Source organism: Mus caroli, unplaced genomic scaffold (assembly GCF_978045245.1).
Source record: "Mus caroli unplaced genomic scaffold, Mus_caroli_1 scaffold_3, whole genome shotgun sequence".
Taxonomy (NCBI): Eukaryota; Metazoa; Chordata; class Mammalia; order Rodentia; family Muridae; genus Mus; species Mus caroli.
Genome location: NW_028227258.1, coordinates 36,600,152 through 36,627,459, shown reverse-complemented (window position 1 = coordinate 36,627,459; position 27,308 = coordinate 36,600,152). Strand labels below are relative to the sequence as shown.

Below are 27,308 nucleotides of genomic sequence, written 5' to 3'. Positions count from 1 at the left end.
GAAATAAGTACCTATTGATTACATCCTTAGGGATATTTTGCCGTGCTGTTCATGGCTGCCGATTGCGGTCTCTCCGTCTGGGCAGGGTATTCATTGCTTTTTTCTATTATTAGCTTACATAGCACCTTCAGATGCTTTGAGAGATAGTCCTCCTGCGGAGGCATCCATGTTGGCTCCAGCTCAGTTCCCCAACCTCTTCTATCGAAAGTGGGTGGTTTCTTCAGTAAAATGGTTTTACCGGGGAGGCAACCAAGAGTAATAGAAACAGCCTATGTTGTTTTGGGCATCTCTTGGATTCCCCTTGTGATTTTAATATTTACAATAAGGATTATTATAAACCACAAGGCAGATAGAAAGGCAACATTTTGTTACTTAGAAAATGCATATTAAATTTAAATGACATATGGAATGTTAAAAATACATGGAGTTATCAAGTGATGATAAAAGTTCATGTTGTAGTGTGGCACTCTTTTTGAAATACAAAATGTATTTTCATTATAAAAATACAAACTAAAACCAATAGGAACTGGTTTTCGAAAGGTTTCATATGCTCCCATCTGTTTCTGAGGCTGTTGAGCATTTCAGCAGTAAAGATTTAAATAATAAGTTAATTTTGGAGAAATGATTAAAAGAAAAAAAACTTTGTAATATTTGTCACTTGCAAGTTATGTTTAATAAAGAAAGAAATGGTTTCTAAAAAAAAAAAAAGTTCCTGTACTGCCTAGTTTTGTGTCAACTTGACACAGCTGGAGTTATCACAGAGAAAGGAGCTTCAGTTGAGGAAATGCCTCCATGAGATCCAACTGTAAGGCATTTTCTCAATTAGTGATCAAGGGGAAAAGGCCCCTTGTGGGTGGTGCCATCTCTGGGCTGGTAGTCTTGGGTTCTATAAGAGAGCAGGCTGGGCAAGCCAGGGGAGACAAGCCAGTAAGGAACATCCCTCCATGGCCTCTGTATCAGTTCCTGCTTCCTGACCTGCTTGAGTTCCAGTCCTGACTTCCTTTGGTGATGAACAGCAGTGTGGAAGTGTAAGCTGAATAAACCCTTTCCTCCCCAACTTGTTTCTTGGTTATGATGTTTGTGCAGGAATAGAAACCCTGACTAAGACAGTTCCTAAAAAGACCTTGTTGACAAATAGTCTAGAAACTGGAAGGAGACAGAAGCACACTCACTAGGAAGCCGATGCTAATGTAGTTAAGTAACTACATTACTCTCTTACTCTCTTCAGGATTAGCTCATTGCTTTCTTGATTGAAGACTGACTCCTGACATTCAAGTGTCCTGTCACTAAGCTCAAATCCTCATCTCTTGTCTCTCTCGTTTTTTTGATGTTTTGGTTTTTTTTTTTTTTTGACTTTTTTGATGTTTTGGTTTTTGTTTTTTGTTTTTTTTTTTTGACTTTTTATTTTGAGAAAGAAACTAACTTACCCAGCCTGCCCTTGAACTCACTTTGTAGTCAAGGACAGTCAGTCTTTAATTTGTAATCCTCCTGCCTCAGTCTCCCACATATCTGGGAGTGGTTTCCGAGGCTTCACTCTTTGGTTGGTTGGCCCCTTTTCTTTGGGGCCTGTGATGAGACAGAACATCACATTAAAACAAGCTCCTTACCTCAGGGATGGGAGGTGAGGAGAAATAGGAGGGAAGAACTCAGTGTCCCCCAGTCTTCCCTTAATCACCTTCCACTTCCTACTGCTTATCAGTTTCACCATTAAAGGCTGGTGATGCTGTGACAAGTTGCAAAGTCCTCCCGAAAACTGTGGTCAACAAGCAACCCAGCTTCACAGAGCTTTTCTTGACGCATTGGGCCAGCCATCCGGTCCACACGCCTTTCTTTCCCCTGGCTTATATACTTCCCTCAGAGCTTGTATTCAAGTAATACTATGCAAATCTTCTTCCTCCCTGCTTGCTTATTGAAAGTCTAAGTACCTTTGGGTGAAATTGTTTTTATGGTCATTGGTTGATGGCGGAAGGCATAGTTGTTTCATGCTTTATTCATACTTTGTTCTTAGGCAGATTTCCTCTCACTTCTGCTTGCTTTGCTGAACCAGCGAAGGGAAACTGCACGGAGCGTCGTCACTGGAGTGCTAGTTACAATTTCCTTGTGAGATTCTGTCATTTTGACCCTCATATTTTAATAGCCTCTGTGTGTTTTGGTAGCTGGAAAGCTTTCTAAATGCAAAAGGAATTATCGTAGTTAAGATACTTAAATTTCATTAACTCAGAGTGTGAGGACCATGAAGAGAAAAAAGGGAGACAGGCAGATGCCATAAAATTAGATAACCTGGGGACGTGTATATACTCAGTGAAATTCAGGTGGAGACATTTTCAACTTCCTTTCTGTGAATTTATATTAAAAGCATTCCCTCATGGCTTTAAAAGCACAGCTTAGCATGACATCACATTTCATTGTGCTGAAGTTCCATAATTTACATAGAAATTCAATTATTTTAAATGTTTCTTTCCATTAGTGCTTCCCCCCCTTTAGAGGAGCCATAAAATGCTCCTACAGAATCCTGTTAAATAGTTAGACTAAAAATTATTTTGTATAAGTTGCTTTTTAAATTTTTTCCTTTTAAAAAAATTTTCCTGTCCATTAAAAAAAATCTTACAAAATTCACAATGAAAACTTTCTAGATATATGGAATTGATTAACCGGAGAGGGAAGTTTGCTAACAGATGGGCAAGTTAAGCCCACTAGGAGCCTTGTTCTTGATTCCGCCCTGTTAGAGAGAAACAGGCTTGACTTGGGGCTCCATCAATAGAGGATTTTGTTTTCAATCATGTTGTACTCTGTTAAAAGGCAGAGCTAAAACACAGATGTGAAATAAAAAGAGAAGAAAAAAACCGGTACTGGTGGTGTTTTGGCTGGACTGGGTTAGACAGAGCATATGTCCTCAATTCAAAATACCCCAGGAAGCTCTAACACACTAGATGTCCAGAGCCTATTGGTAGCTGCCATTTAGACATAGTAGGATTCTGGGAAAGCGATTTAACTGTCAGCCTCAGTTTTCTTATCTGTAAAATTGATGTTGTAACTTCATGAAGTTGCAGGGAGAGAGATTAAATAAGTTAATATGCACAGTGCTCTTAGGCCAGTGCCAAGCAAGTCATAAGGAGTCATTGCAGATCGGGAGTCACTGGTGATGGAGGGGACTGCCTTCCAGATAGACCCAGTACACTGATCAGTAAAATGAGTTCCTATAGCCAGAGGGCAAGTGTCACAAACTGGTATGTGCAGTTAAAGAGCCAGTTCTTTATAACCTAAAGAATATATATGCTTATCTGGCCTACCTACCTTGTTTACTTCAAGTAGTGGCCAAGTTTGGGTCAGATGGTGGTGTTTATTTGGCCTCGTCTATCTATAACGAGTCCATCCACTTTGATTAGTGAACGGAACACATTGGATAAGGGTCAGACACAGAATGAAACTAGGCAGTGTTCCTTGGGACTTGCTGTCACCAAGGTCAAATGGCTTCGCACAGAACCAGCCAGTGCATTATTATTATATCAGAGCAGTGTTTCCCATAAGCTTTCTCTGTAGTCAAGGCATGAAAGGTGTGAACTCCCGGAGCTTCAGCATGAAACTGGCAGGCTAGTGTGAAAATTATTTCCATAAGGGAAGGACAGAGCACACATGGCTCACTGAATTCACATAGAACTCTTTGAAGTCCTAGCTTGTAAGTTTTGCCTCTTTCCTCAGTACTGTCTGATCTCTTTAGGAGAAGTCATACATTTCTTTGTTTTTCCCGTGAAAACCAGCAGCAGGTCAATAGAAAATCCTAGCTGAAGGAATGTGTCTATGTATGTGTGTGTGTGTGTGTGTGTGTGTGTGTGTGTGTGTGTGTATATACGCATAAACATGCACATGTTATCCTGATGTTAATAAATGCAAATGTTAAAGTAGAAAACTAAGTTAATGTTGCATGACATGTTTTTTCTGGTCAGTGCTTTCCCCCTCATGTTTATTACTGTTTTCATGATCCATTATATTAATTAAATATTTTAACATGATATTGTTTCAGTGGAAAATATGGAAATAGATAAGACAGAAAATAAAATACACATTGGTGCTTTAGAAATACTTTGGCATAAGCTAACTTCTCTCGGGTCATGGTTTGGAATTGCCACTCCCTAGTACTAGGATGAGAGGCAGGCCAAAGGCAAGCAGCAGGGCTCCCCCTTTTATCTGAGAAATTGCAGTGCGTTAAGTTGTTCGGCCCCAGAGTAAGGGCTCATTCCCAGGCAGCAGGGACCCAGGTCTTTGTGACCTTTTTCCTTGGAGATAGAAAGCCTTTGCCAAAGTTTTGCATTCAGATAGTATGAATCCTTTAAATTTGTGAAAAAAATGTGACGTGTAAGAATGCTTTATTGTCCTTGAATCTGACCCCTTAGGAGCTAGAACATCTCATGTAGTCAGTGGCCACAGGTAACTCTTTCCCCACTTGAATCCATCCTGTCACCCTATTACTTTTGAAATAGGTTGTTTTCTTATTCAATAAAATCTAGTAAGATTCCTATCCTTGGTAATTACCAAGAATTGGTTTGGTTGCTGTTATGTATTGCAAATATTTGTTCTAAAGTGTTCAGCTTTCCTCTGACTGATTATGTGGTAGTTTCCAATTTGTATGTACTCAGATGTAACCTTTTTAAGCTTCATATCCTGCCTTCTGGGCTTCCTGTCTTGTTGAGAAATACATCTCTTATATCCAAGGTTATAAGAACAACACTCCTACTATTTTAACTTGGTAACTTTTTACTATTCTTCCCCCCACCCCCTGTCTCTGTCTCTCTGTCTCTGTCACACACACACTTATTCCACACCCCCACTCCTCTCCACCCCCCCCTTTCCATCGTTATACCATCTGGATTTAATTTTGTTTCTGCTAGGAGTTTGGGATCAAATTTTACATCATCCCCTGGTGTTTTGGTTTCCTTCTCGCCTATTGTAGCCAGTGAACTGTGCTGACTGAATTTTTTTCCTTGATATCTTTTCTTGGTACAAAGCTCTAAGGAGGAGGTTACTTCGCCTTTCCCTCAGCCTGGCTTTCCCATGACCTGCACAGTTGCCCAGTCAGGGCTCATTCTCTTGGGTAGCACTGTGTCACCTGAATCACGTCCTTTGCTTTCTTCCAGCAAACTCTCTCTCTTGTAAAAGCACATGTTTTAAGTTGTTGCTGTGATGAATAATCACCATAAAAAACAACTAGCAAAGAAAGAGGGTTACTTTTGCTTCCAATCCAGCCCTCCAGAGACTGAGGCAGAATGATTACTGTAAGCTTAAGGCTAGCCTGGACTACAGAGATGGTTTCAGAGTAGTCTAGGTTATGGTTTGAGACCTTGTCTCCAAAAAGTGTGTGCATGGAGGGGCCACGACTTGGGCCAGCGTGACTTCTCCAGTCCCAGCTGTTCCCTTGGCTTGCCTTCAAATCATCCACCGCAGTTTCTGTTTAAATAGCACCGTTAAAAACTTAATGGTAAAGTTTTATTTTGAGATGATAAAAAACTTCTACAGACAGATGGTATGGATAGGTGTACAGCAACAAGAATGACTTAATAATGTACTTAAACCTTGTTAAGATAGTGTTTATGTTATGTCATAAACAGCCCTTTGGTACGAGGCTTGGAAATATGGTGTTTCTTTGGGGTCGTTGATACTATACTGTTTAAAACCCAGAGATTATGTTATATTATTATGTTATGCAAAAGGGGGGTAAAGGTTGAGGAATACCAACCATTTTTAAACTCGTGTAGTGGTGGACCAAAGAGAGTAAAGACCCTCAATAATAACCTCTGGTGAAGACTAGGGAGTGGGCTTAATCACTGTGTTTGCCAGAGGCGGGGAGGAAGTACCTGTCGTTGTTGAATTCATAATTCATCTGCTTTTATGTCTGTTCAGTGGCATTGCCAAAGCATGGCATCAGGCACATTTTGGGGAAGGATCTGGCCCAATATTGTTGGATGAAGTACGCTGCACTGGAAACGAGCTGTCAATTGAGCAATGTCCAAAGAGCTCCTGGGGCGAACATAACTGTGGCCATAAAGAAGATGCTGGAGTGTCTTGTGTTCCTCTAACAGGTAAGGGTGTCACTTCCTAAATGTGCTACCTTCTGCCCTTCTGACTGGTATTGCCTTAGCTTTCTTTCTCAATTCAGATATTGTTAACAAGCAGACAGATAATGCTCTTAAGCAAAACTTAAGATAAAATAGAACACATTTTTTTAAATTTCAAATTATAATTTCTTCACTCACTTATTTCTAAATGTTTCTATTTAAAGCCCAACAAATCTTTGTTGCTTTAATATGCAATACCCAACACTCAAAATTAGTGTGCAGTGATTCATACCAGACATTAGGTGTCAGTGCATTACATCTTCCATCCATTCAGCTCATAGGCAGTCTTTCCCAGATGTGTTGGTAGCTGCTGATCAACAGTGTGGATGTGATTGCTGATTAAAGAAAACTGATGGAGAGACCAAGCTAGCTTTGTAATTACATTTTAGACTGATGCACATTGCAGCGTGTCTGTTCATATGGGTCATGTATCATAGAAGAGGATGCTTTAAATTATTTTTATTTTTGTATGTGTGTGTGTGTGTGCGCGCGAGCATGAAAAGTAAAAGAATTAGTATCCATGGAATGCTGATTTCATACTTCTTTATTTATTTATGCTGTTGTTTTTATTAGCAACACAATTCATTTATACATACTAGAAGTAGCTTTTAAGTCTACCTTTTTGGAGAATGAAATATTGTGCTTTCTGCTCTCAAACTTTTGTGTAGAATTCTCCGTGTATAATTACTCATCGAGTTAATAAGATTCAAATTTCAGATCTGTATTATCAGTAAAAGAGCAAAGGCAAGGTGTGCTTTTATCACCCATGAGTGTCTGAAGACAGATCACTCTTTACCCAGAGTAACTTTTCCTGCATTCCTAGTTTAGTATTTTGATTTGCACTTAAAAATTTGAAATACCACCTTACGTCACTATATACTTTGCTGTTTCAATGAAAATGACCACTGTTGTTTAGATTTGAGAGGAGTGGAATTATGGGAAATTTCCTAGATAGGATTTAATATAGAAAAATAAAAATATGTACTTAGAAATTACATCAGAATATATTTTCTACTTGGAGAATAGCCTACAAATATCAGAAGGACAAATGTGTTAATCCTCAGAAAAAAAGTACAGTAACCTCATTGTAGAGCGCAATGATAGGCTATCAAATAGCTCAGAGGGAGGTCTGAACACAGTGGCACATCAGGCCAAACAAAGATTCATTCTTCCCTCCCTCCCTCCCTCCCTCCCTCCCTCCCTCCCTCCCTCCCTCCCTCCCTCCCTCCCTCCCTCCTCTCTCTCTCTCTCTCTCTCTCTCTCTCTCTCTCTCTCTCTCTCAGTTAGTTTGCTCTGTGTTTTTATCTCCTATCACAGATGGTGTCATCAGACTGGCAGGAGGAAAAAGTATCCATGAAGGTCGACTGGAGGTATACTACAAGGGACAATGGGGAACAGTCTGTGATGATGGCTGGACTGAGATGAACACATACGTGGCTTGTCGACTGCTGGGATTTAAGTAAGACTCACTGGTGTGGGAACGTTGAATGCCAAAACACATCTTTAAAGTCAGAATTGCTGCATAATTTTTATCTTTAATTTCTAAAAATAGATATGCCTGACTTACTAGATGCTTATCTGTGTGTCTTCTGTCATCTGTCTATTTGCTTATCATCTGTTACCATCATCTTCATTAGTTTGTCATCATTTGCCTGTCATATTAGTAATGCCCACCTACTGACCTATCTACCTACTATTGCAACTGACCTGCCTACGTACCTACCTACCTACCTACCTATCTGCCTACTTATCTACCTACCTACCTACCTACCTCACCTATCTACCTACAAATGGAATTATGATTAAAACATGACATTTTAAAAGATAGTGCATAACCATCTCTTGCCATTTATCTCATGTACCTTTCCTTCTAACCTCTCTTTTCTTGAGCAAATTGGTTGAAGTTATGAGTGACTTCTGGTGTGCTCTTTTGTCTATTCAGGGAAGTTTTGTGAATGCTCGCTTTTATTATGATGTATTTTTACTACTAGAGGTTATTAGTTTTGACATCATTGTGTCTACAATTTCAGCAGTTTCATTGAGGAATGTTGTGATGTCACATGGTTCTTTCTTGGAACACGATGATAATTGACACTTTTGTTGGAAAAGAACAGCCCTCTTGTCATGAGATGGCCTTTAGAACTAGCCTTTGACCTTGCCCACTTGCAATCTGAGTAGCACACTTAGGGCAGTATGTCATTAGTATTACATACATAATACATTCCACTGTAAAGATCTAAGTTGATTTAAGTAACTGGAAACAATGGCCTTGAGGTAAATATTCAAATGAAGCCCATGGATGCCCCTTCATTCTCGTGTTTCATATTTCTATGTGATTATTTTAAAAGTTGGTGAAATTACTTAATGTCAGCTTGAAATATAGCAAATACCCACAAAGCTGTAAATTACACAGCTTCCAAGCTGGCTAGAGCTATGTTTAAATTGGTATTTTAAAAAGAAAGTTTGAAAAAGAAACTTCCCATTCTTACACATTTTGTAAGAATTACACATACTTTGCATGTGTCATTCTGTATCAGTCAGTATATTAAATCTGTGATTGTCTAGACACTTGCCTTAGTTTTATAATGGTACAGAGTCACATGCTTTGGGGAAACTCTCACACCATGATTTAATTATATTCAGGCTAATTTTCTAGGGTAAGAGTAACTTTCAGCTTAATCATAAATAATGCCACCATGAAGATACAAATGTACAAATTAACTGACGTTTATAATTTTGGGCAGATAGCAGTTGTTGAACTTACTAGGTCAAGGGGTATAATTGCCAAATACATATGACCATTTAATTAATAAGAACTTCTTAGCTTATGCCATGTTGTAATGGATGAGGCTGTTAGGCTGACAATTCAGTCTCAGATGTGGGAATTTATTTTTACATTTTTTTCTCATTAGTGAAAATAATCAACTAGTGAATTAGTGAATAATCAGTGAAAAATTGAAGTATAAACTAAATGTCAACTAAACTATAAAATATGGAGTTATATTTTACACTTAAGTTTTTCCTCCATATTTTATAGTTTAGTTGACATGTAGTTTATACTTCAGTTTTAGAGATCCATACCATTTCCTTTCGTAGATAAACTATCTGGACTTGGGGTTACTTAAAATGTTCTCAGTGGTGTGTCAGGGTGAGCGTGCGCCACCATTAAGTTACAGAGGAAGTTCTGAAAGCGGTGATTCACTTGGATTGAGAAAGAGTAAACTTGGTTTCGTTGTATAAATGCAGACCCAGGCTAACAACTTCCTGTTATATGTTTCGTGGCTGAATTAGACAGAGAGAAATAAGGTTAATACGCTGATTGGCAGAATGCTTGAAGTCAAGAGTGACGGCAGTATGCAATTTAACTTCATTGGTTGCTGTGAAAAAACAAAAAAACAAAACAAAAAACAAAACAAAAAACAAAAACTGGATTAGTTAGACAAATGACCTTAAAGTAACTATTTAAAACTGTTGCCTTAACTTATTAAATGATTTATCAAGTTAGAAAAATGTAATGACTGCACAGTAGAGCTATTAGGAAAATTCATGCAACTGGAAAATTTGTCATATGTTCTTGGTAGAGAAGTAATAAAAGTATAGAGTGAGGTGAGGGGCTGGCCCAAGATTTCTGACTGAGAGGTGAATTTCACAGACTCTGAGATTTGAAGGCACTTTGAAGATCTTCAAGTTTAGTGATACCTGCCATGATTCTTAAAAAAACAAAACAAACAAACAAACAAACAGAAATATTGAGAGAAGGGTGAAAATAAATGCAGTTACCCAACTGCCAACTTTTCAATTTTAAAGATATTTGCTACTGCATAACTTATCACTTATTGCAATGCATAATATAATTTAATAAAGTCAGTTGGCACACAGTGTCATTTATAAAAAAATTTTGTGCATTAAACTTACATAACCTTATGAAAAGACACTCGTCATTCTTACTTTGCTGGGACAACAGCCAAATTTTAATCCAGGATTGGGTCCCAATTGTGAGCAGGCAGTGAATTGGGACTCTCTCTTGGAGAAGGACTCCGGAGAACCTGAGGGAAGCTGATGAACTCAGACGAGCAGAGACCCAAACCAAACCATCATCTTCTCTCTCTACTTCACAGAGCTATTCCATGGTGAGGAATTTGAGGTTTATCTCTTTGCACGCTCTCAAGCTGGTGGGTTAAACTGTAGTCAAAACACAAGAGTGAGTTATGGGTTAGTTACTCATCAAGTTAACCAAAAGACCTTAAGTTAATTCAAATGTACAGCAAAGCAAGCACAGTTGAGTCTCCAAGGCCTGAGAAAGGTCAGACTCTTATCCTCTGAAGTCACGATACTAAATTAGGTTGTTTTTACTGGTCTCTCAATGCCTGGGATGGCAGTTCTGCTAACAGCACTCATTTCATTGCCACAGATACGGCAAACAGTCCTCTGTGAACCATTTTGATGGCAGCAACAGGCCCATATGGCTGGATGACGTCAGCTGCTCAGGAAAAGAAGTCAGCTTCATTCAGTGTTCCAGGAGACAGTGGGGAAGGCACGACTGCAGCCATAGAGAAGATGTGGGCCTCACCTGCTATCCTGACAGCGATGGACATAGGCTTTCTCCAGGTAAGGACAAGATGTTGCTCTTGAGGTCACAGATGTCCACTCTGCTCCTCCAACCAGTGGTCTGGAATGTGAAACATTTTCCATCCTTGATTTTATTGTGAAAAGGTCTGTTTTCCATGAAAAATAACCTTTTGAATTCTCAACTACCATTTCATGTCTAAATCTGGATTTGCTTTTCATTAAAAATCTAGATTGCTCAATTTAAAAATGTTTATAATTTGATCGGAAGAGTTTTTATGATAGAAGGAGAGAACCAACTCCCTGAGGTTGTCTACCTACCTTGACAATCATAATTATGATCCTGAGAATGGGTCCCAGAGACATTTACACACACACACACACACACACACACACACACACACACACACCCCCAAACATTAAAACCTAAAATATGGTTTGTCATTTTATTTAGAGTCTATACAAATTTAGGATTGGAGAGCTGTCTCAGTGAAGAGCACTGGCTGTTCTTCTTGAGGTCTGATATTTAATTCTAAGAAGTTACATGTCAGCTCCCCACTAGTAGTGAGTATAGTCTCAGGTGATCCCAGCCCCTCTTTTGGCCTCTGTAGGAACCAAGCATGCACAGACATTTTTTACAAACAAAACACTCAATATACATAAAAGTAAATTAAATAAAAATAGAATAGATGAAATTTTCTTAAAACTACTGCGATAGATCATGGAGATCTAATTCCATGTAGGTATATTCTCCTAACATTTAAACAAAGATTTAAAAGTGTAAAAGATGAAAACTAAGAATCTTGAAAAACTTCATCAGATTAAGTTTTGTTTTGGGGAAATCACTGTTCTTTTAAACCTTCTTTTGTGAAGAAGAGTAAAATTTCAGACACTTTAATAAGAAATATAAAGCCTCAAACGTTCTGTTTCACACATAGCTAAAACTTGCCACAGTTTGAATGTTAGAAGTGCATAGCACAGTCACTTAAGCATTTGCTGGTTTTGACTCTGCTATGTGATTCTCTCTCCTGTCTCATGAAGTAATCCTGACTAAGGATTTAAGCTAAAGGTCGAATCATTCTGGAGACGACAAGGAAGGATGGAGAACTAAACATTGTCTTTTCTCTCTCTCTCTCTTCATTAGGACATAGGTTACAGTGAATTAGGACACACCCCAATGACTTCACAGCTTATTTTGCCACAGTATGAGAGTCTCAGTGAGGGCTTTAAACAGCACCACATGTTTTGTTTTTTTTTTGGGGGGGAGGGGATGTAGATTTGGGTATAGAAAAATAAAATATGTTCATCTTGCCAACAAATCTTTTTAGTTAACAAATGTCAAATCATAATACCTTAATCCTGCATGTTGTTTTAAGCTGCATTAAGTAATATTTTGATCATCAACTCCCTGATTCCACCTCTTTAGCTGTTCTGATCATTTTTACCCTTAAATTTTCACTAGTTTGTTCTCCTGAAACCAGAAGACCCTTCCAGTAAATAGGCAACCAAAGGTGCATGTATCAATCTGCTTGTGTTGGTGTGAAGTCCACAGATGGAGTGGTGTCACACAGAAATGATATTTATTATCTCACAGTCAGGAGATACGATATTTATTATCTCACAGTCAGGAAGCAAGACATTAAAACCCAGGGTCTTAGTGAAGTTGGCCACTTCAGAGGCAGGGACTTCAGAAGCAGGGACTGAAAAGGATACAGACTCTCCTGGTTCCTGTCCTTGGCTTGTAGATGCCAGGTCTTCTCCTGGTGTCTTTTTTTGCATAATCTTTCTTTTTAAACTAAGTCTGTCTTCTCTTCCATGGGGACACCATTGTATAGACCTGGGATGTGGCTTCATGGCTGCACTTTTCTATCCTGGAGAGTGAAGACCCTGAGTGACCCCATTCATCTACCTTCCATGATCTCCATGTTGTGTATGCCTGTGTCTATCTGTCTGTCTGTCTGTCTACCTATCTATCATGGCAGACAGAGATGTGACATTCTATCATTAATGCAACTTGAACCTTAATTTATGAGAAATCGGTTTCTTAGTTTTAAAATATTCATGCGTTTTGTGATCTAAGTCCTCCGTTTGAAATAAATAGTTGTGAAGGCACCCTTTCTAGCAGCCTGCCCAGCTTCGTTATCCAACTATGCCAATGTTTATACCTTCCTAAAAATTCTAACTTGGAATTATATATTCCAGCTACATTCGTGAGTTTCAGAATGACCTAAAACAAAAGAACACTTCTATTACTATTTAGAAGTTAGTTGTAATAAAAATGGCTAGCTTATGATTTAGAGTGCCATGCACCTGTTGTCCACCCATCCATCCACCCACCCATCCATCCATCCATCCATCCATCCATCCATCCATCCATCCATCCTTGACCTCTATATATGAGATATTTCCGAATGCCAGGAACAGAAAGTTGAGCAAGATGAGCCCATTGATTGCAGGGCTTTAACAAAGACAGCAAGAGTGGATGCAGGATATTACTGATATCTCATCTCCCTCTCCAAAGGAAAGGATTTTATATCTGATTTTTTAAAGTTGTACTTGGTAAGGTTTTAATGCTTTGACATAACCTGGCTTCTTTTGGCTTTTCTAATGGACTTAAACCATGACTTAGGTTTTCCCATCAGACTAGTGGATGGCGAGAATAAGAAGGAAGGACGAGTGGAGGTTTTTGTCAATGGCCAATGGGGAACAATCTGCGATGACGGATGGACCGATAAGCATGCAGCTGTGATCTGCCGGCAGCTTGGCTATAAGTAAGGAAGACAGAGTTCTCTGGGATGGTACCTGGGGACGGTTTCTCTGACTTGTATTTTTTTAGGTTTATTCTAGTGAGTTTCTTTTATGTAAAAAGTTTCTAATTATTGGCAGCAAGGTAATTTGGAATCATAAAGAACCAGTAGGCAGTCTAGTTGTACTTACTATAGTTTCCAAATAAATATATAGATTACATACCATCACAAATACAGTATTTCTGTGCAGCTCGATGGCAGTGCTGTGGAGTACATGGAGAGGGGGCTGGCACGGGAGACAGAGCCCAGATGCCTTTATAGGGACTTGTTCAAGAGAGTTTTTAATGAATATACTCAGGAATATAACCATTAGCACATTGACTGTGTGTGTATACTCACGTTTGTCCAGGGCAGTAAGGCTGCTTTCCCATGTGGCTACACTAATTTACACACCCATAAAATTTGTGAATGGCTAAAGTTTACCTCATCACTAACCCCAAACCCATGTCCATTTGTCTACTGACCGTCAGTATTTTCTTTTACATAAAGGGCAATGTATGACATCTATTTTTATTGAGATTATTTTATTTGAGATGTAGCTTGCTTTTTTTTTTTAAATCAAAGTTGTTGGATTTTTCAAGTTTTTGTGTAAATTTTGGGATTTTTTTTTTTTTTAGGATGTGTGTTTTCTCTAGAAAAGCATTTGCCAGTTATTACAAACACCAGCTTTCTGACTTATCTTCTTAGTTTCCTTAGTGTGGTTTGCAGGAAAGTGGATCAGTCTTTTTATCTGGTTTATGTTTTTGCTAATTATTTTTTCTAATGTGTTATATTAAGGACAGTTTTCCTGGTTCTAACTTTAATGATTTCTTTGCCTTTCATGAGTGTGTTCAGTATTTATTCAAAATTGAATTAAATATGGAATTTTTAGTTCTCTTCTTTAACAAAGGTTTTGGATTGTATATCTTCAGAAAGTAATGTCAAAATAACAAAAAGGAAATATTCCAAAATAAGTCTTCCTTCCCCAATTCCCAGCTTTTTTTTTCTGTGTTCTGAATTGTACTTTTGCTTCAAAAGGAAGTGAAAAAATTTAGTCTTTAGGTCTCTGGTTATTATTTAATCACATATTTTTCTTGGCACAGTGATAGTAAAGAGGGAAATTTTGGGGGTGACTTTATTTTTATGACATTCTTTGTGTGTGACTTTCTAAGTAGAAGCTAAATTAGAGGCAGTAAAGTATCCGTAAAGATTCCGTAAAGTATCAAAGGCCTACGGCAATGAATAGTGTTAAATGTTCTGACCGTCACAAAAAGTGATGGTCAGTACATGCTCAGGCTAATTTTAGTATTCAGATCTAAGGCAGAGTTGAACTGGTGCGTGCTGACGTCTGCCAGGTGCTTGGCTGGCTGGCCTGCGGTATCTGAAGAGCGCTCTGTTTCCAGGGGTCCTGCCAGAGCAAGGACTATGGCTTATTTTGGGGAAGGAAAAGGCCCCATCCACATGGATAATGTGAAGTGCACAGGAAATGAGAAGGCCCTGGCTGACTGTGTCAAACAAGACATTGGAAGGCACAACTGCCGCCACAGTGAGGATGCAGGCGTCATCTGTGACTATCTCGAGAAGAAAGCATCAAGTGGTGGTAATAAAGGTGAGTCACTTCTGGACCACTCAGCCAATGAAGACATGCTCATGACCACACCAGACTTCGTTAACAGAATCCTAGTGCAAAGGCAATGTGCGTAGCCCCTGTCGTCTGTGTTCATGTTTATGCTGTGTCTGTGTAAGGCTTACAGAGGGGCGAGTGGGCTCCCGGAAACTTGCAGTCTCTGAGATCAACTCCAGCTCCCTTTACAGTCTCAGCCATTTCTGCATTCCTCCTTCTTGGTCGTTGTCTCCTTAAAGACTCAGGACCAAGATCATGCTTATTATTACAATCTGAAAGAGTGGGAATAGCTTTGAAGAGACCTGGTTTGGTTTGGTTTTGAAGCAGACTCTCATCATGCTCAGACTAATCTGGAACTCTGCAGCCCAGGTAGTCATGACGTCATCACAATCGCCCCCTCACCCCCCCACCCCCCACCCTCCACCCCCACCCCGCTCAGCTCGATGAGTGTTGGGATTACAGTTGTGAGCCAGCATACCTGATTAAAGTCAATTTTTAAAAGACAAATTTTCTTTTGTAGATTTTATTCTCTAAATATTTAAAGCTTAAGAAAATTGAGAATACAGTGCAATACTGGGATACTAAGTTGCTCTTTCATTCTTAAAGGTTTTTTGCATATTCAAGTTATATAAAATAATGAATACTGCTTTAAACGAAAGAATGAGAGAATTAGCTTTTTTGAGAAGTCTTTGGTTATCTTTTATAAAAAGAACAAGCTTTTTCATCTGTATAGAATTATACAGTTCTGGTTCATTCACACACCTCCTCTCTAACAATTGTTGAGATAATTACAAAAGCAGGAAAGAATGACACGGTTCCTTGAATTTGAGGAGCTTCTGAGAGTGATAACAATCCTCGAACGTGGGCTGGAGAGACAGCTCAACACCTCAGAGCACTGGCTGCTCTTTCAGAGGTCCTGGGCTCAATTCCCAGCACCCACGTGGCAGCTCAGAACTGTCTATAGTTGTATTTCCAAGGGTTCCAACACCCTCACACAGACAAATGTGCAAACAAGACACCAATGCACCTAAAATAAAAATAAATTTTATATATGTATATAAATATGTATATATTCATACATATACACTTATATACATATATACATATACATTTATATACATATATATATATGCACACACATAGAAGCTTGTTTTCCCTAAAGACAACTTGTTTCCTTAAAAACAACTTAATTTGTTAAGTTCCTTTCAATATTAAAATTACACTTACAAATTGAGTATAACAAATTATTTGGATTATGCCAAATTCCCGAAGCAGTTGCAAATGTAAAAGTGAATGCTTAAACACATTTTATTTTGATGCTTTTCCATGGTAGGCAGTGCTTCCATTCCTCAATGAGAGTGTTCCATGTCTATCTAGCTCCATGATAGATAGCATTTCCTGCATTATCTTGTTGCTTTCTGCTGCACCTCAGAGCCTGGTGACTTCCAGAAGACAAACACAAGTGTTTGGTGATTGGTCATCTGATGAGATGCTCTTATAATTTTGCTTCTCAATTCTTTGCTACAGTACACACAGCTCGAGACTGATTTTTGGTTTTTAAAGTCAGGTGCTTGCCCAAGAGTGATGCACATTTTCAGTTTTGCTTGCTTAGCATTAAAGCGATACTTTTCTTGGCATCAGCTACACTAGCTCAACTTGGGACATCGTTGCAAAGTTTTTCTCATATTATAAATCACAATGCCATTATAAATTACAAATCCAAAGGATGAGGGGTCAGGTTTTGATGGCATGCCCCTAAGGTCATTGGTACACATTCTGCACCTCTTTCTTTGCCAAAACCTCCTGCTGGCTCTCTGGTGGAGTCTCTTGCCTGGTCATCCTGCAACCATTAGCACTGATTTAGTCTTCATGACCTTCATGGGTACAATTCCCAACCCTTCCTATACAGACAGAAAAAATAACAAGAACAAAACCACAGTGTGTGTATATATGTACTTCCTATTTTAAATTGTTTATGTTTATAAACAATGTCTATATATCCATATATAAATATGTAATATGTAAATATTTAAATATATATTTAAAGAAACTGCTCCTACATAAATTATTTATAAAATTATTTTAAAACCTAGTCAGGCTTTCTATATTGGCTTTTGTTTTCTAATCATTTGCCACTTTCTCATATGTTTAATTGAACTCTTCTGTATTTATGTCAGAAATGTGTAGAGAAGAATAACCAGGGTTGTGGCAGCTCTGGAATCCTTCAGAGTCCAATGACTGGAGACTTTATAAAGTTCCTGATCTACTTGCATGAGATGTGTTGTTTGGTTAAAAGATAATTCTTATTGCAAGACAAATTATGCTGCAAGTTTCAGAGAAATGTACTTTTAAACTGAGGAGGGAGTTTCTCGGGGAGGTGTTGGGCATCAGCACCCCCTCTCTGCTTTCAGAGATGTGCATCAGCACCCCCTCTCTGCTTTCAGAGACGCTCTCATCTGGATGTGGACTGAGGTTACTGCATCGTCGGCAGAAGCGGATCATTGGTGGGAACAATTCTTTAAGGTAAAAGGTTTTTCAAGGAGATCCTGATATTGCAGGATTATTGATGTATGTGTGTGCTACAAAGGTTACAAACCCAGGGTTTCATTTTATAAATTAAGTAAAGATTACACTGATAGTTTTCCTGCCCTTTGATGCAGATTCAGTATATACAGGCTATGTTAGTACATCACTGTTCGTGATTCATGATATATGTTTCTGACACAAAATGTGGCAGAAACAAAACATGACCGTGAGGAGCCATTTAACGGACAATTGGTTGTCTTTCTTTTTTTTTTTTTTAATCAATGTGAAATGTTTATTCATAGTTCTTCAAAGTTACCATTCCTTATAAAATTCTGCCAGGGCCAGTGACGTGGCTCATTGGTAAAGGTGCTTGCCACCAAGCCTGGTGACCTGAGTTTGGTCCCCAGATCTCCTGTGGTAGAAGTAAAGGTAGATGTAAGGAGCTGACTTCCACAGATTGTCCTCTAATACACACACACACACACACACACACACACACACGGAAAACTTATGAAAAGCCAAGAAAAATTACAATGGCAGCTTATTCCAAACCCGAAATGCATATCTGATGTATATAAATCTTGAAAGGTTAATGCACGGCTATCAATATAAAGACCTTTAAGTTCTTTCCATTACAAGTCTACAAGTTAAAATTTGTAACAGTTATAGATAATATAGATAATATCCCCTAATGCATATTTACATGGTAAAAGGTCATATTTATGAGAAAAAATCTACATAGTATTGAATAGCAGTCATTCTCGACCTGCGGGTTATGACCGCTCCTTTGGGGGGTCAAACATCCCTTTCATTGAAAACACAGATATTTATGTTACAGTTCTTAACAGTATCAACATTATAGCTATGAAGGAGCAATGAAATAATTTTATGGTGTGTGTGTGTGTGTGTGTGTGTGTGTGTGTGTGTGTGTGTGTAGTCGTTCACCACAACAAGAGGAACCGTATTAAGGGCTTGAAGCATTAAGAAGTTTGAGAACAACTATTGTATAGCATCTGAATATTGAAAGGACCACATGAGCTTTCGAACATAGTGAGAACTTTGAGTTATAATTTCTATCTTATGTACCATCACTAAGAGGATTGGAAAGAGGTTGAGGAAGTAGGGAGAGGGGAAGAGAGGTTGGGGGCGGGGAGAGGAAATTAGAGGTTTTTATTTATTTAATTGAACTTTATTTGTAATTCACTTTTTTTACACTCCATATTCCATTCCCTGCCCCTCCCATCCACCCTTTGACTGCTCCACATCCCACACCTCCTCCCCACCACACCCCATCTCCACGTGGATGCCCCCACCCCTCACCCCACCTGACTTCTAAACACCCTGGGGCCTCCAGGCTCTTGAGGGTTAGGTGTATCATCTCTGAATGAACACAGACCTGGAAGTCCTCTACTATATGTGTGTCAGGGGCCTCATATCAGCTGGTGTATTCTGTCTGTTTGGTGGTCCAGTGTTTGAAAGATCTCGGGGGTCCAGATCAATTGAGACTGCTGGTCTTCCTACAGGGTAACACCTTCTCCTCAGCTTCTTTCAGCCTTCCCTAATTCAACATCAGGGGTCAGCAGCTTCTGTCCATTGGTTGAGGAGGGGAGGATTTTAAAACCAGCTTTTGGTTTAAGTACTTCTTTAGAATACATGGGTTAAGTTACACATGTGATATAGGGTAAGTAGAGAAGTTACACCGGGTTCATGAACTACAAAGAAGACATCTTGTTTCCAAGAGTCAGAGAAGAGTAGAATAGGAGAGTAGATGCCTGTAGACAAATTTCCAGAGTTGTTATTTGTGACCAATAGTAAGAGACCAGTCTGTGAGAGTTGTGTGCGCATCATTCTCCATGTGGGAAGGACCGAATGGCTCCACTCTGAGCTCTGGGAAGACCCCCCCTCCCACCTGCATTGTTTTACCTGAGGCTCTTCTTTCCTTTTCTCCTCTCTTGAACGTGTGGCTTGACTTCCAGGGGTGCCTGGCCTTGGCAGGCTTCCCTCAGGCTGAGGTCGGCCCATGGAGACGGCAGGCTGCTTTGTGGAGCTACCCTTCTGAGTAGCTGCTGGGTCCTGACAGCTGCACACTGCTTCAAAAGGTATGTGTCCCTTGTCCCAAACAGCATGGCTTCCTCCAGCTCCATGCTCATAGGCACTGAGCACGGCAGAGCATAGCTCTATGCCTTCTCTGCTCTGTGGCACTGTGTATGTGGCAGAGGGAATGCCAGGAAGAACAGCAAAGAGGCCTTGGGAAGCAACCCTGTTCTCAGTTGACTACCAATTTCAGCGTATCCCAACCAGCTTATGAATAAATGAGACAATGAGACTCAGACTATGGTGATTTTACTTGGCCTTGACAATTACTGGCAGGTAACACCCAATCTACTCTTAACTGCTGGCCTGGCCACCTCCCTGGCTGTGTACCCCAAATACTTGCTGTTTCTCCTGGCCATGCACTCATGGTTCGTCTCTCTCAAGGCAGCTTCCTCTTCTCCTTTTCTTCCTCCTCTGTCTCTCTCTCCCAACCAGGACACTCCAAACTCACCTACCTCTAATCCCTCCAGTAACTGGCTGTAGCCAATTTTATTTAACCAATAGTTTTAAATTGAGGAACAAGGTTTGCACAACAGAAGCCTGTAAACATGAGAAGTCAGTCTTAGGCCTAGACCTTAGAGTGTAGAATTTAGCGTTACAATACATAGTTAAGAGACCAAACCTCAAGAAGTCTCTGATTAAAATAAGGTGGAACAAGGGGGAAGGGAAGGGAGGTTTTGGGGAGAGGAAACAATGTTTTCCTCAAGTATACAATAATATACAATAGGTAGGTGTGGAGACTGAGGCAGGAGCATCACTGAGTTTGAGACTAGCATGGGGTGCATACTGAGAATATATCAAACAAACAAACAAACAACACACAAAACCCGAGTTTTCATATGGGGTGAAAACTCACATACTGGTAGATGTAAAATTGATGCCATATTATTTGGTTAGGATTTCTAAGGAGGAAGGATGTAGCCTTGGTGCTTTTAACGCTTCTGCAGTCTCGACGGTTTGTATATTAAGTTTCTCTGTACCTTCTTGAAAGTCACACTACATCCTATAGGTGGAACAACAATATGAACTAACCAATACCCCCCCCCCCCCCCGGAGCTCGTGTCTCTAGCTGCATATGAATCAGAAGATGACCTAGTCGGCCATCAGTGGAAAGAGAGGCCCATTGGTCGTGCAAACTTTATATGCCTCAGTACAGGGGGACGCCAGGGCCAAGAAGTGGGAGTGGGTGGGGGAGCGTGTGGGGAACTTTTGGGATAGCATTGGAAATGTAAATGAAATAAATACCCAATTAAAAAAAAAAAGAAAGTCACACTACACCTAATTTATGCTTAGCTCTTATAGCACTGTTCTGACAAGAGGAAACTCTTGCCCTAGAAATGTTATCAGTCCATCCTGAGCTCTTATCAGCTCATTGAGGAAAACTCACTCGGTCACTGTCCAGTGACGGGGCTGTTCTAGCAGTGCCTGCTCTAGACTCGCTCTCACCTTCTCTGCCCACTCCTCATTCACAAACTCTAGTAGATAACCATTGACTTAAATTAATTTTGACATTTAAAAATGTATACCAACATTTGACAAAATGTTGATAATTACTGAAGCAAGGTGATGAACCCAAGAAATTGCAGCATACTATTTTAGTTTTGTATGATGCAAAATTTGTCCTAATTAAGTGTTTAAAAAGAATATGTGCCATATGGTTGAAAACCTCTTCCAAGTAGAGCACTGTCTCTTTTCCATGAGATTGTGAAATGCACTTTTGCTTCACTGTGTACTCACAGTCTGCTTGTGTAGAGTCACTTTAACTGCCCTAGGGGCTGCCACTTCTACTGCAGGACTTCAGTTCATTTATTTCCCTCACTAATGGGCAGTCAGTTATTCCCATTCTTCCAATACTAGGTAGAGAATTGGGCTGCAGGAGACATCTCAGTAGCGTTTTTTTAGGTATGTGATTATATGAATGCCTCCCATCATAAATTATGTTCATATTCTTTTCGTATTTTCTATATCATTGTCTTGTTATGTTAAGTAGACTTGATTTATTTTTTGCATGTTTTACATCCAAAGCCTTTGTGGTTATGTGTTAACAAATATCTTTTCTTGGTATGGCTCATGTTCTTTCCTATTGTTTATGGTTCTCGTCAGGAGCCGTGTACATGTTATTAAAAATCTTTCCCCAACCCAGATGTAATAGTGCACACCTTTAGTCTCAGTGCTCAGGAGGCAGAGGGAGACAAATCTCTGGGAGTTCCAGGTCAACCTGGGATAGGTTAGGGAACTCTAGGTCAGCAAGGATTATATAGCAAGATCCTGTCTCAAAACAAAAACAAAACAAAACAAAAATTAAAAAAAAAATAAGAACAAACACTTTCTCCTAGTTCCATACAATAATTGTTCTTAGCTGTTCTTCTTTTTCTTTAAAAATATTTAAAGACTTTGCATACGGTTCACTTTTTTGCCTGGCATCTAGCATGAGGAGGGGCCTGGGTTTATACTCCTCTTTGAGGATGGTTCCCCCACTTTTTTGTCTTGAATGTTCCCATTTTTACCCACTGACTTCTGTTAACTATGTCACACACCACATCCTTGCATGCCTGCTCAGTGGTCTCTCAATAATTGCTTGTGGAGTTGAGTTCCATGCTCAGGGTGCTTCGCAGGGCAGAAATCCACATTCAGATGTTTGCTGTGTTGGAAATATAAGAAATGTAACTAAGTCTGAAAGTCCACTCACAACAACATGTTTTAAGATCTTTCTGTGTTATGTGAATACGGAGACAATAAAAGTAATACATATTCACCCCCTTAACAAGTCACTAGTGAGGCCGGGCAGTGGTGGCGCACGCCTTTAATCCCAGCACTTGGGGGGCAAAGGCCGGCAGATCTCTGTGAGTTTGAGACCAGTCTGGTCTAAGGAGCTAGTTCTAGGGCAGCCAGGGCTACACAAAGAAATCCTGCCTCAAAAAAAACCAAACCAAACTAAACCAAAAACAAACAATCAAAATCCACCACCACCACCACCACCACCACCACCACCACCACCACCACCACCAAAATCTATTGGTTCCTAGGCATAGGCAGTAGTGATTCAGCTAAGAATGGAACAGGTAGGATGCTTGCTTTTCCTACAGTGTATGATGCTGCTGTAGGGGCCCCGAGGAGAAGAAACAATATTTCCATGACTAAAGAGTTTAGGGACCATCTTTAAAGTGGACTCTTTTCACCACGATGTTAGATACATTAAGCTTGCTAAGTGACAAGGTTCCTGGGCCCCAGGCTTATGTCTGCTGAGTCCTGATGCTGACACTCAGGGGTCTCAAGTGGTTTGTAAATCTCAAGTGTGTTCGAATGTTCCATTTGCTTGTTGAGAAGGGCAGGGTATGGTCTGAACTTTGAAAAGAATGACAAAGTAGAATATATAATGGAGTTGACAGCTGCTTAACCTTGTTTTGTTTAACAAATTCATTGCTAAACTGAAAAATGGACTCTGAAGATAAGCTACTCACAATGAATAAATAATGCATTTGAAGGCAGAATCGTGATCAAAGAAGATGTTGACAGACTGGTTCCAATTAGCGATACAGATGAGGGCAAAAGATAATGTCATCTTTATCTCCAGAAGCCGTCTCAATACAGCACCAATGAAAAGGGCTCATGAAATAGTGCCTGCCTAACACTCCTGCTATGTAATGTGGTATCTCACAGGCTGGTGTACAACGCCACTACTGTGTGCCAGTAATGTGATTCAGTTTCTCACAAAATTAATTTGTTGACAGAACAGAGTCCAAATGAAGCACTGAAAACCCTTGCTATTTTGTCTTAGTCGGCTCAAGAGACTTACAAGAAAAGCACCAGCTTTAGAAAGGACTGACTGTGCACTGACTGTGTGATGGCTGTTCACTGACCATGTGCCCACCGTGCATTGTCTTGGGTGCTACACCATGATGTAATTGATGTGGTGCAATAAGAGGAGCAAGGAGCAGACAGCGGAGAGCATGTGGTGCTGACAGTTACTGCAGACACCACAGGTACTGTTGGGAAAGGTTTTATTTCTCTTCCATGGATGTGTATGTGTTTGGGTATGGAAGTGTTCATGTGTGTACACGTGCATGTGCGTACATGCGCACATCTGGATGCATGCATGTGGAAACCAGAAGTCACTGTCAGGTGACTTTTTTAATTGCCTTCCACCTCTTTTAAAAACTTAAAAAATAATATTGTGTATATGAGTATATTGCTAGCAGGTATGTGTGCCTGGTGCCTGAAGAGGTCAGAAGTGGATGTTGGATCCTCAAGCTGGAGTTTTGGATAGCTCTGAGCTGTGGTGTGGGTGCTAGAAACCGAACCCAGGTCCTCCGCAAGACAAACAGTGCTCTTAACCAGAGAGCCACCTCTGCATCCTGTCCACCTTAGTTTTTGAGATAAAGTCTCCTTACTGACTCATCAGTTCAGTCAGCAAGCCCCTGACATCTCCGCCTCTGCCTGCACATCCCTGGGCTCACATGTGCTACTGCGCCCAGGTTTTGTGTGGCTACAGCCTGTGCAGACTGAGCTCTTTACTGACCAGCACCACTTTTTTTGTTTTTTTTGTTTTCTTTCTTTTAAAGATGATGTCTTCAGTTTCTTTTTGTTGTTGTTGTGATGAGATACACTCGACGTAAGGGAGAATGGGTTTATTTTAGTTCACATTCAAGGTGAACTAGGTGCAGCATATCAGAGTGGAGAAGTCAAGCCAAACAGGAGCCTGAAGCAACAGCTCACATCACAGTGACAACCAGAAAGCAGAGGGATAAAGGTTTCCTGGTCCTTAGCTCCCTCTACTCATGCAGGCCAGGATCCTAAGACCTGTCCACAGTGGAAACTCCCCACTGGCATCTCCTAGGTAATTTTAGATTCTGTCAAGTTGACAGGTGGAATAAACCATATGTAGAGAGAAGAGGGATTTTAAATTTTATTTATTTATTTTTATCTATTTGTTTTTTGTTTTTCAGACAGGGTTTCACCGTGTAGCCCTGGCTGTCCTGGAACTCACTCTGTAGATGAGTCTGGCCTCAAACTCAGAGATCCACCTGCCTCTGACTCTCTAGTGCTGGGATTAAAGGTGCCACCACTGCCCTGCTTAAATTTATTTTTAATTACAATGTAATTATGTTTTCCCGCTTCCTTTCAAACCCTCCCATGTTATCTCCATACCCTACCCCTTAACTCACTTTCAAATTTGTGGATTACTGCTCTTTTCTTCTTTTTTAAAAATTTCCTTCTTCCCCTTCTTCCCTCCATCTTTTCTTTCTTTCTTTCTTTCTTTCTTTCTTTCTTTCTTTCTTTCTTTCTTTCTTTCTTTCTTTCTTTCTTTCTTTCTTTCTTCTTTCTTCCTTCCTTCTTTCTTTCTTTCTTTCTTTCTTTCTTTCTTTCTTTCTTTCTTTCTTTCTTTCTTTCTTTCTTTCTTTCTTTTTCTTCCCTCCCTCCCTCCCTCCCTCCCTCCCTCCCTCCCTCCCTCCCTCCCTCCCTCCCTCCCTTCTCTCTCTCTCTTTCTCTTTCTCTCTCTCTTCTCTCTCTCTCTCTCTCTCTCTCTCTCTCTCTCTCTCTCTCTCTCTCTCTCTCTCTCTCTCTCTCCCTCCCTCCCCTCTCCCTTCTCCTCTGAGTGGATGGGGGTCCCTCTGGGCATTCTCCCCACCCTGGCACTTCAAGTCTCTGTGAGGCTAAGTGTATCCTCTCCCACTGAGGCCAGACAAGGCAGCGCAGCTAGAACTTATCCCACAGACAGGCAACAGCTTTTGGGATACTCACCTGCTCCAGTTGTTCAGGACCCACATGAAGGCCAAGCTGCACATCTGCTACATATGTGTGGGAGGCCTAGGTCCAGCCTGTGCATGCTCTTTGATTGGTATGTTTTTTGGTTGGTTACTTTCCTTGAGTTATTATTACGTACAGACACAGCTCATCCCTGGGGAAGACTATTCTCCCTCGGAGGACATTTCTTAAGTCTTTGTTTTTGTTTTTGTTTTTAGCAGAGATGCTTCACTCACCACAGTAGTAGACTGTGGCAGTAGGCAGTGTTGTGGATTGCAATGTTGATTCTTATCTTTTTATCTTTTTTCTATTATTGATTTACTTTACATCCTGATAGCAGCTTCTCCTGTCTCCTCTCCTCCCAGTCCTTCTCTCTCACTCCCTGTCCCCAACACCCCAATCCACTCCTCTTCTGCTTCTCCTCAGAAAAGGAAAGGCCTCCCATGGATATCAGCCAGCCTTGGCATATCAAGTTGCAGTAGGACTAGGTGCATCTTCTCCTATTGAGGCTAGACAAGGCATGCCAGTTAGAGGAAATGCACCTGAAGGTAGGCAATGTAGTTAAAGACAGCCCCTGCTCTTGCTGTCAGGAGTCCCACGTGAAGACTGTGCAGAAGGCAGAGGACTTTCCCATGCATGTTCTCTGGTTAGCACTTTAGTCTCTATGAGCTCCTGTGGGCCCAGGTTAGTCGATTCTGTAGGTTTTCTTGTGGTATCCAGAAGGGTCACCTCTGGCTCCTTCAATATTTCTTCCTCCTCTTCCATGGGATTCTCCAACCTCGTCCTAATATTTGGCTATGTGTCTCTGCATCAGTTTCCATCAGTTGCTGGGTGAAGCCTCTCTGATGACTGTTATGCTAGTCTGCAAGTACAGCAGAGTATCAGAATTAATAGTGTCGGGCTGGGTTCTCTCTCATGGTTCTCAAGCTGGGCCAGTCATTGTTTGGCCCTTCCTTCAAATTCTGCTCCATAAAGTACAGGATAACCATGCTACAAACCACAAATCCAAAGAAGCTAAGTAACAAGGAGGGCCCAAGGTGGGGGTGCTCAAATCTCACCGAGAAGGGGAAATAGATTAGACATTGAGGGTGTTTGGATGGAGGAGACTGGGTGGGAGGGGGTAGAGATGGGAACAGGAGGGTGAGGTGGAGAGAGGATGGAGGGAGAGAGTACTGGGAGATACAACTGGGTTGTGGAGTGCGGTGGGGGGCATCACTGGGATGAGCGAGCTAGAAACCTAGGACAATGGAAACTCTCAGGAATCTATGAAGGTGACCTTAGCTTAGACTCCTAGCAATGGGGAATATGGACCCTGAAATGGTCATCTCCCCTGGTCAAATCTGGCAAGATTTCCAATGGAGCAATTGGGACACCTACTCAGCTACAGAACCTTCGATCTGAAATTTTTCCTGCAATGTTGATCCTTTATGGAATAAGCATTTTGACACTAGTGGGAGTTGAAGAGAGAAGACGTCACCAGTGGATCAAAGCCAGGATAGCTCCTGAAAAGCTTTTAAGCTAGGTCTAATGTGCATTCTTACTGTATGTTTGAATACCACAAGGTGCAATGGGCAAGCAAGATTTTACAAAAGCATACATGGCAGTCAGCAGGTTGTTTAGGGAAATGACCCATTGTTTCAGTGTTTCAGCTATTTTTCCAGGTCATTCTGTTTCAGGTAGAAAGTGAAGCCAGGCTTGGCAAATAGGCAGGACAAACAATACTTTAAGAAAAATCACTGATAAATCAATATCTAGGAGTTGGTCTTTTCTATTTTATTCTACTTCGGTAGCAATAGTGGTGAGAAGGCACGAGAGACTGGCAGAGAGCAGTGCAAGTGTAATGAGGTTAAGGGAGCT

The 27,308-nt window shown here is 40.4% G+C and overlaps 1 protein-coding gene and 1 long non-coding RNA gene across 2 annotated transcripts in view; one reads left to right on the top strand and one right to left on the bottom strand.

Annotated features, from left to right (window-relative positions):
• Prss12 (serine protease 12) overlaps nucleotides 1-27,308 on the top strand; it is a 55,228-nt gene that overhangs the window by 20,127 nt on the left and 7,793 nt on the right. The window contains exons 3-9 of the mRNA XM_021158296.3: nucleotides 5,896-6,074; nucleotides 7,428-7,569; nucleotides 10,522-10,718; nucleotides 13,306-13,447; nucleotides 14,866-15,071; nucleotides 17,531-17,609; nucleotides 19,589-19,711. Of these exons, the coding sequence (XP_021013955.1) occupies nucleotides 5,896-6,074; nucleotides 7,428-7,569; nucleotides 10,522-10,718; nucleotides 13,306-13,447; nucleotides 14,866-15,071; nucleotides 17,531-17,609; nucleotides 19,589-19,711 (1,068 nt within the window). The remainder of the gene's footprint in view (nucleotides 1-5,895; nucleotides 6,075-7,427; nucleotides 7,570-10,521; nucleotides 10,719-13,305; nucleotides 13,448-14,865; nucleotides 15,072-17,530; nucleotides 17,610-19,588; nucleotides 19,712-27,308) is intronic.
• LOC147005453 (uncharacterized) lies at nucleotides 9,212-10,781 on the bottom strand. The gene is made up of 3 exons (XR_015046670.1): nucleotides 10,681-10,781; nucleotides 10,059-10,292; nucleotides 9,212-9,487 (listed from the first exon to the last, which is right to left on the bottom strand). It is a non-coding gene; the product is annotated as an uncharacterized LOC147005453 (long non-coding RNA).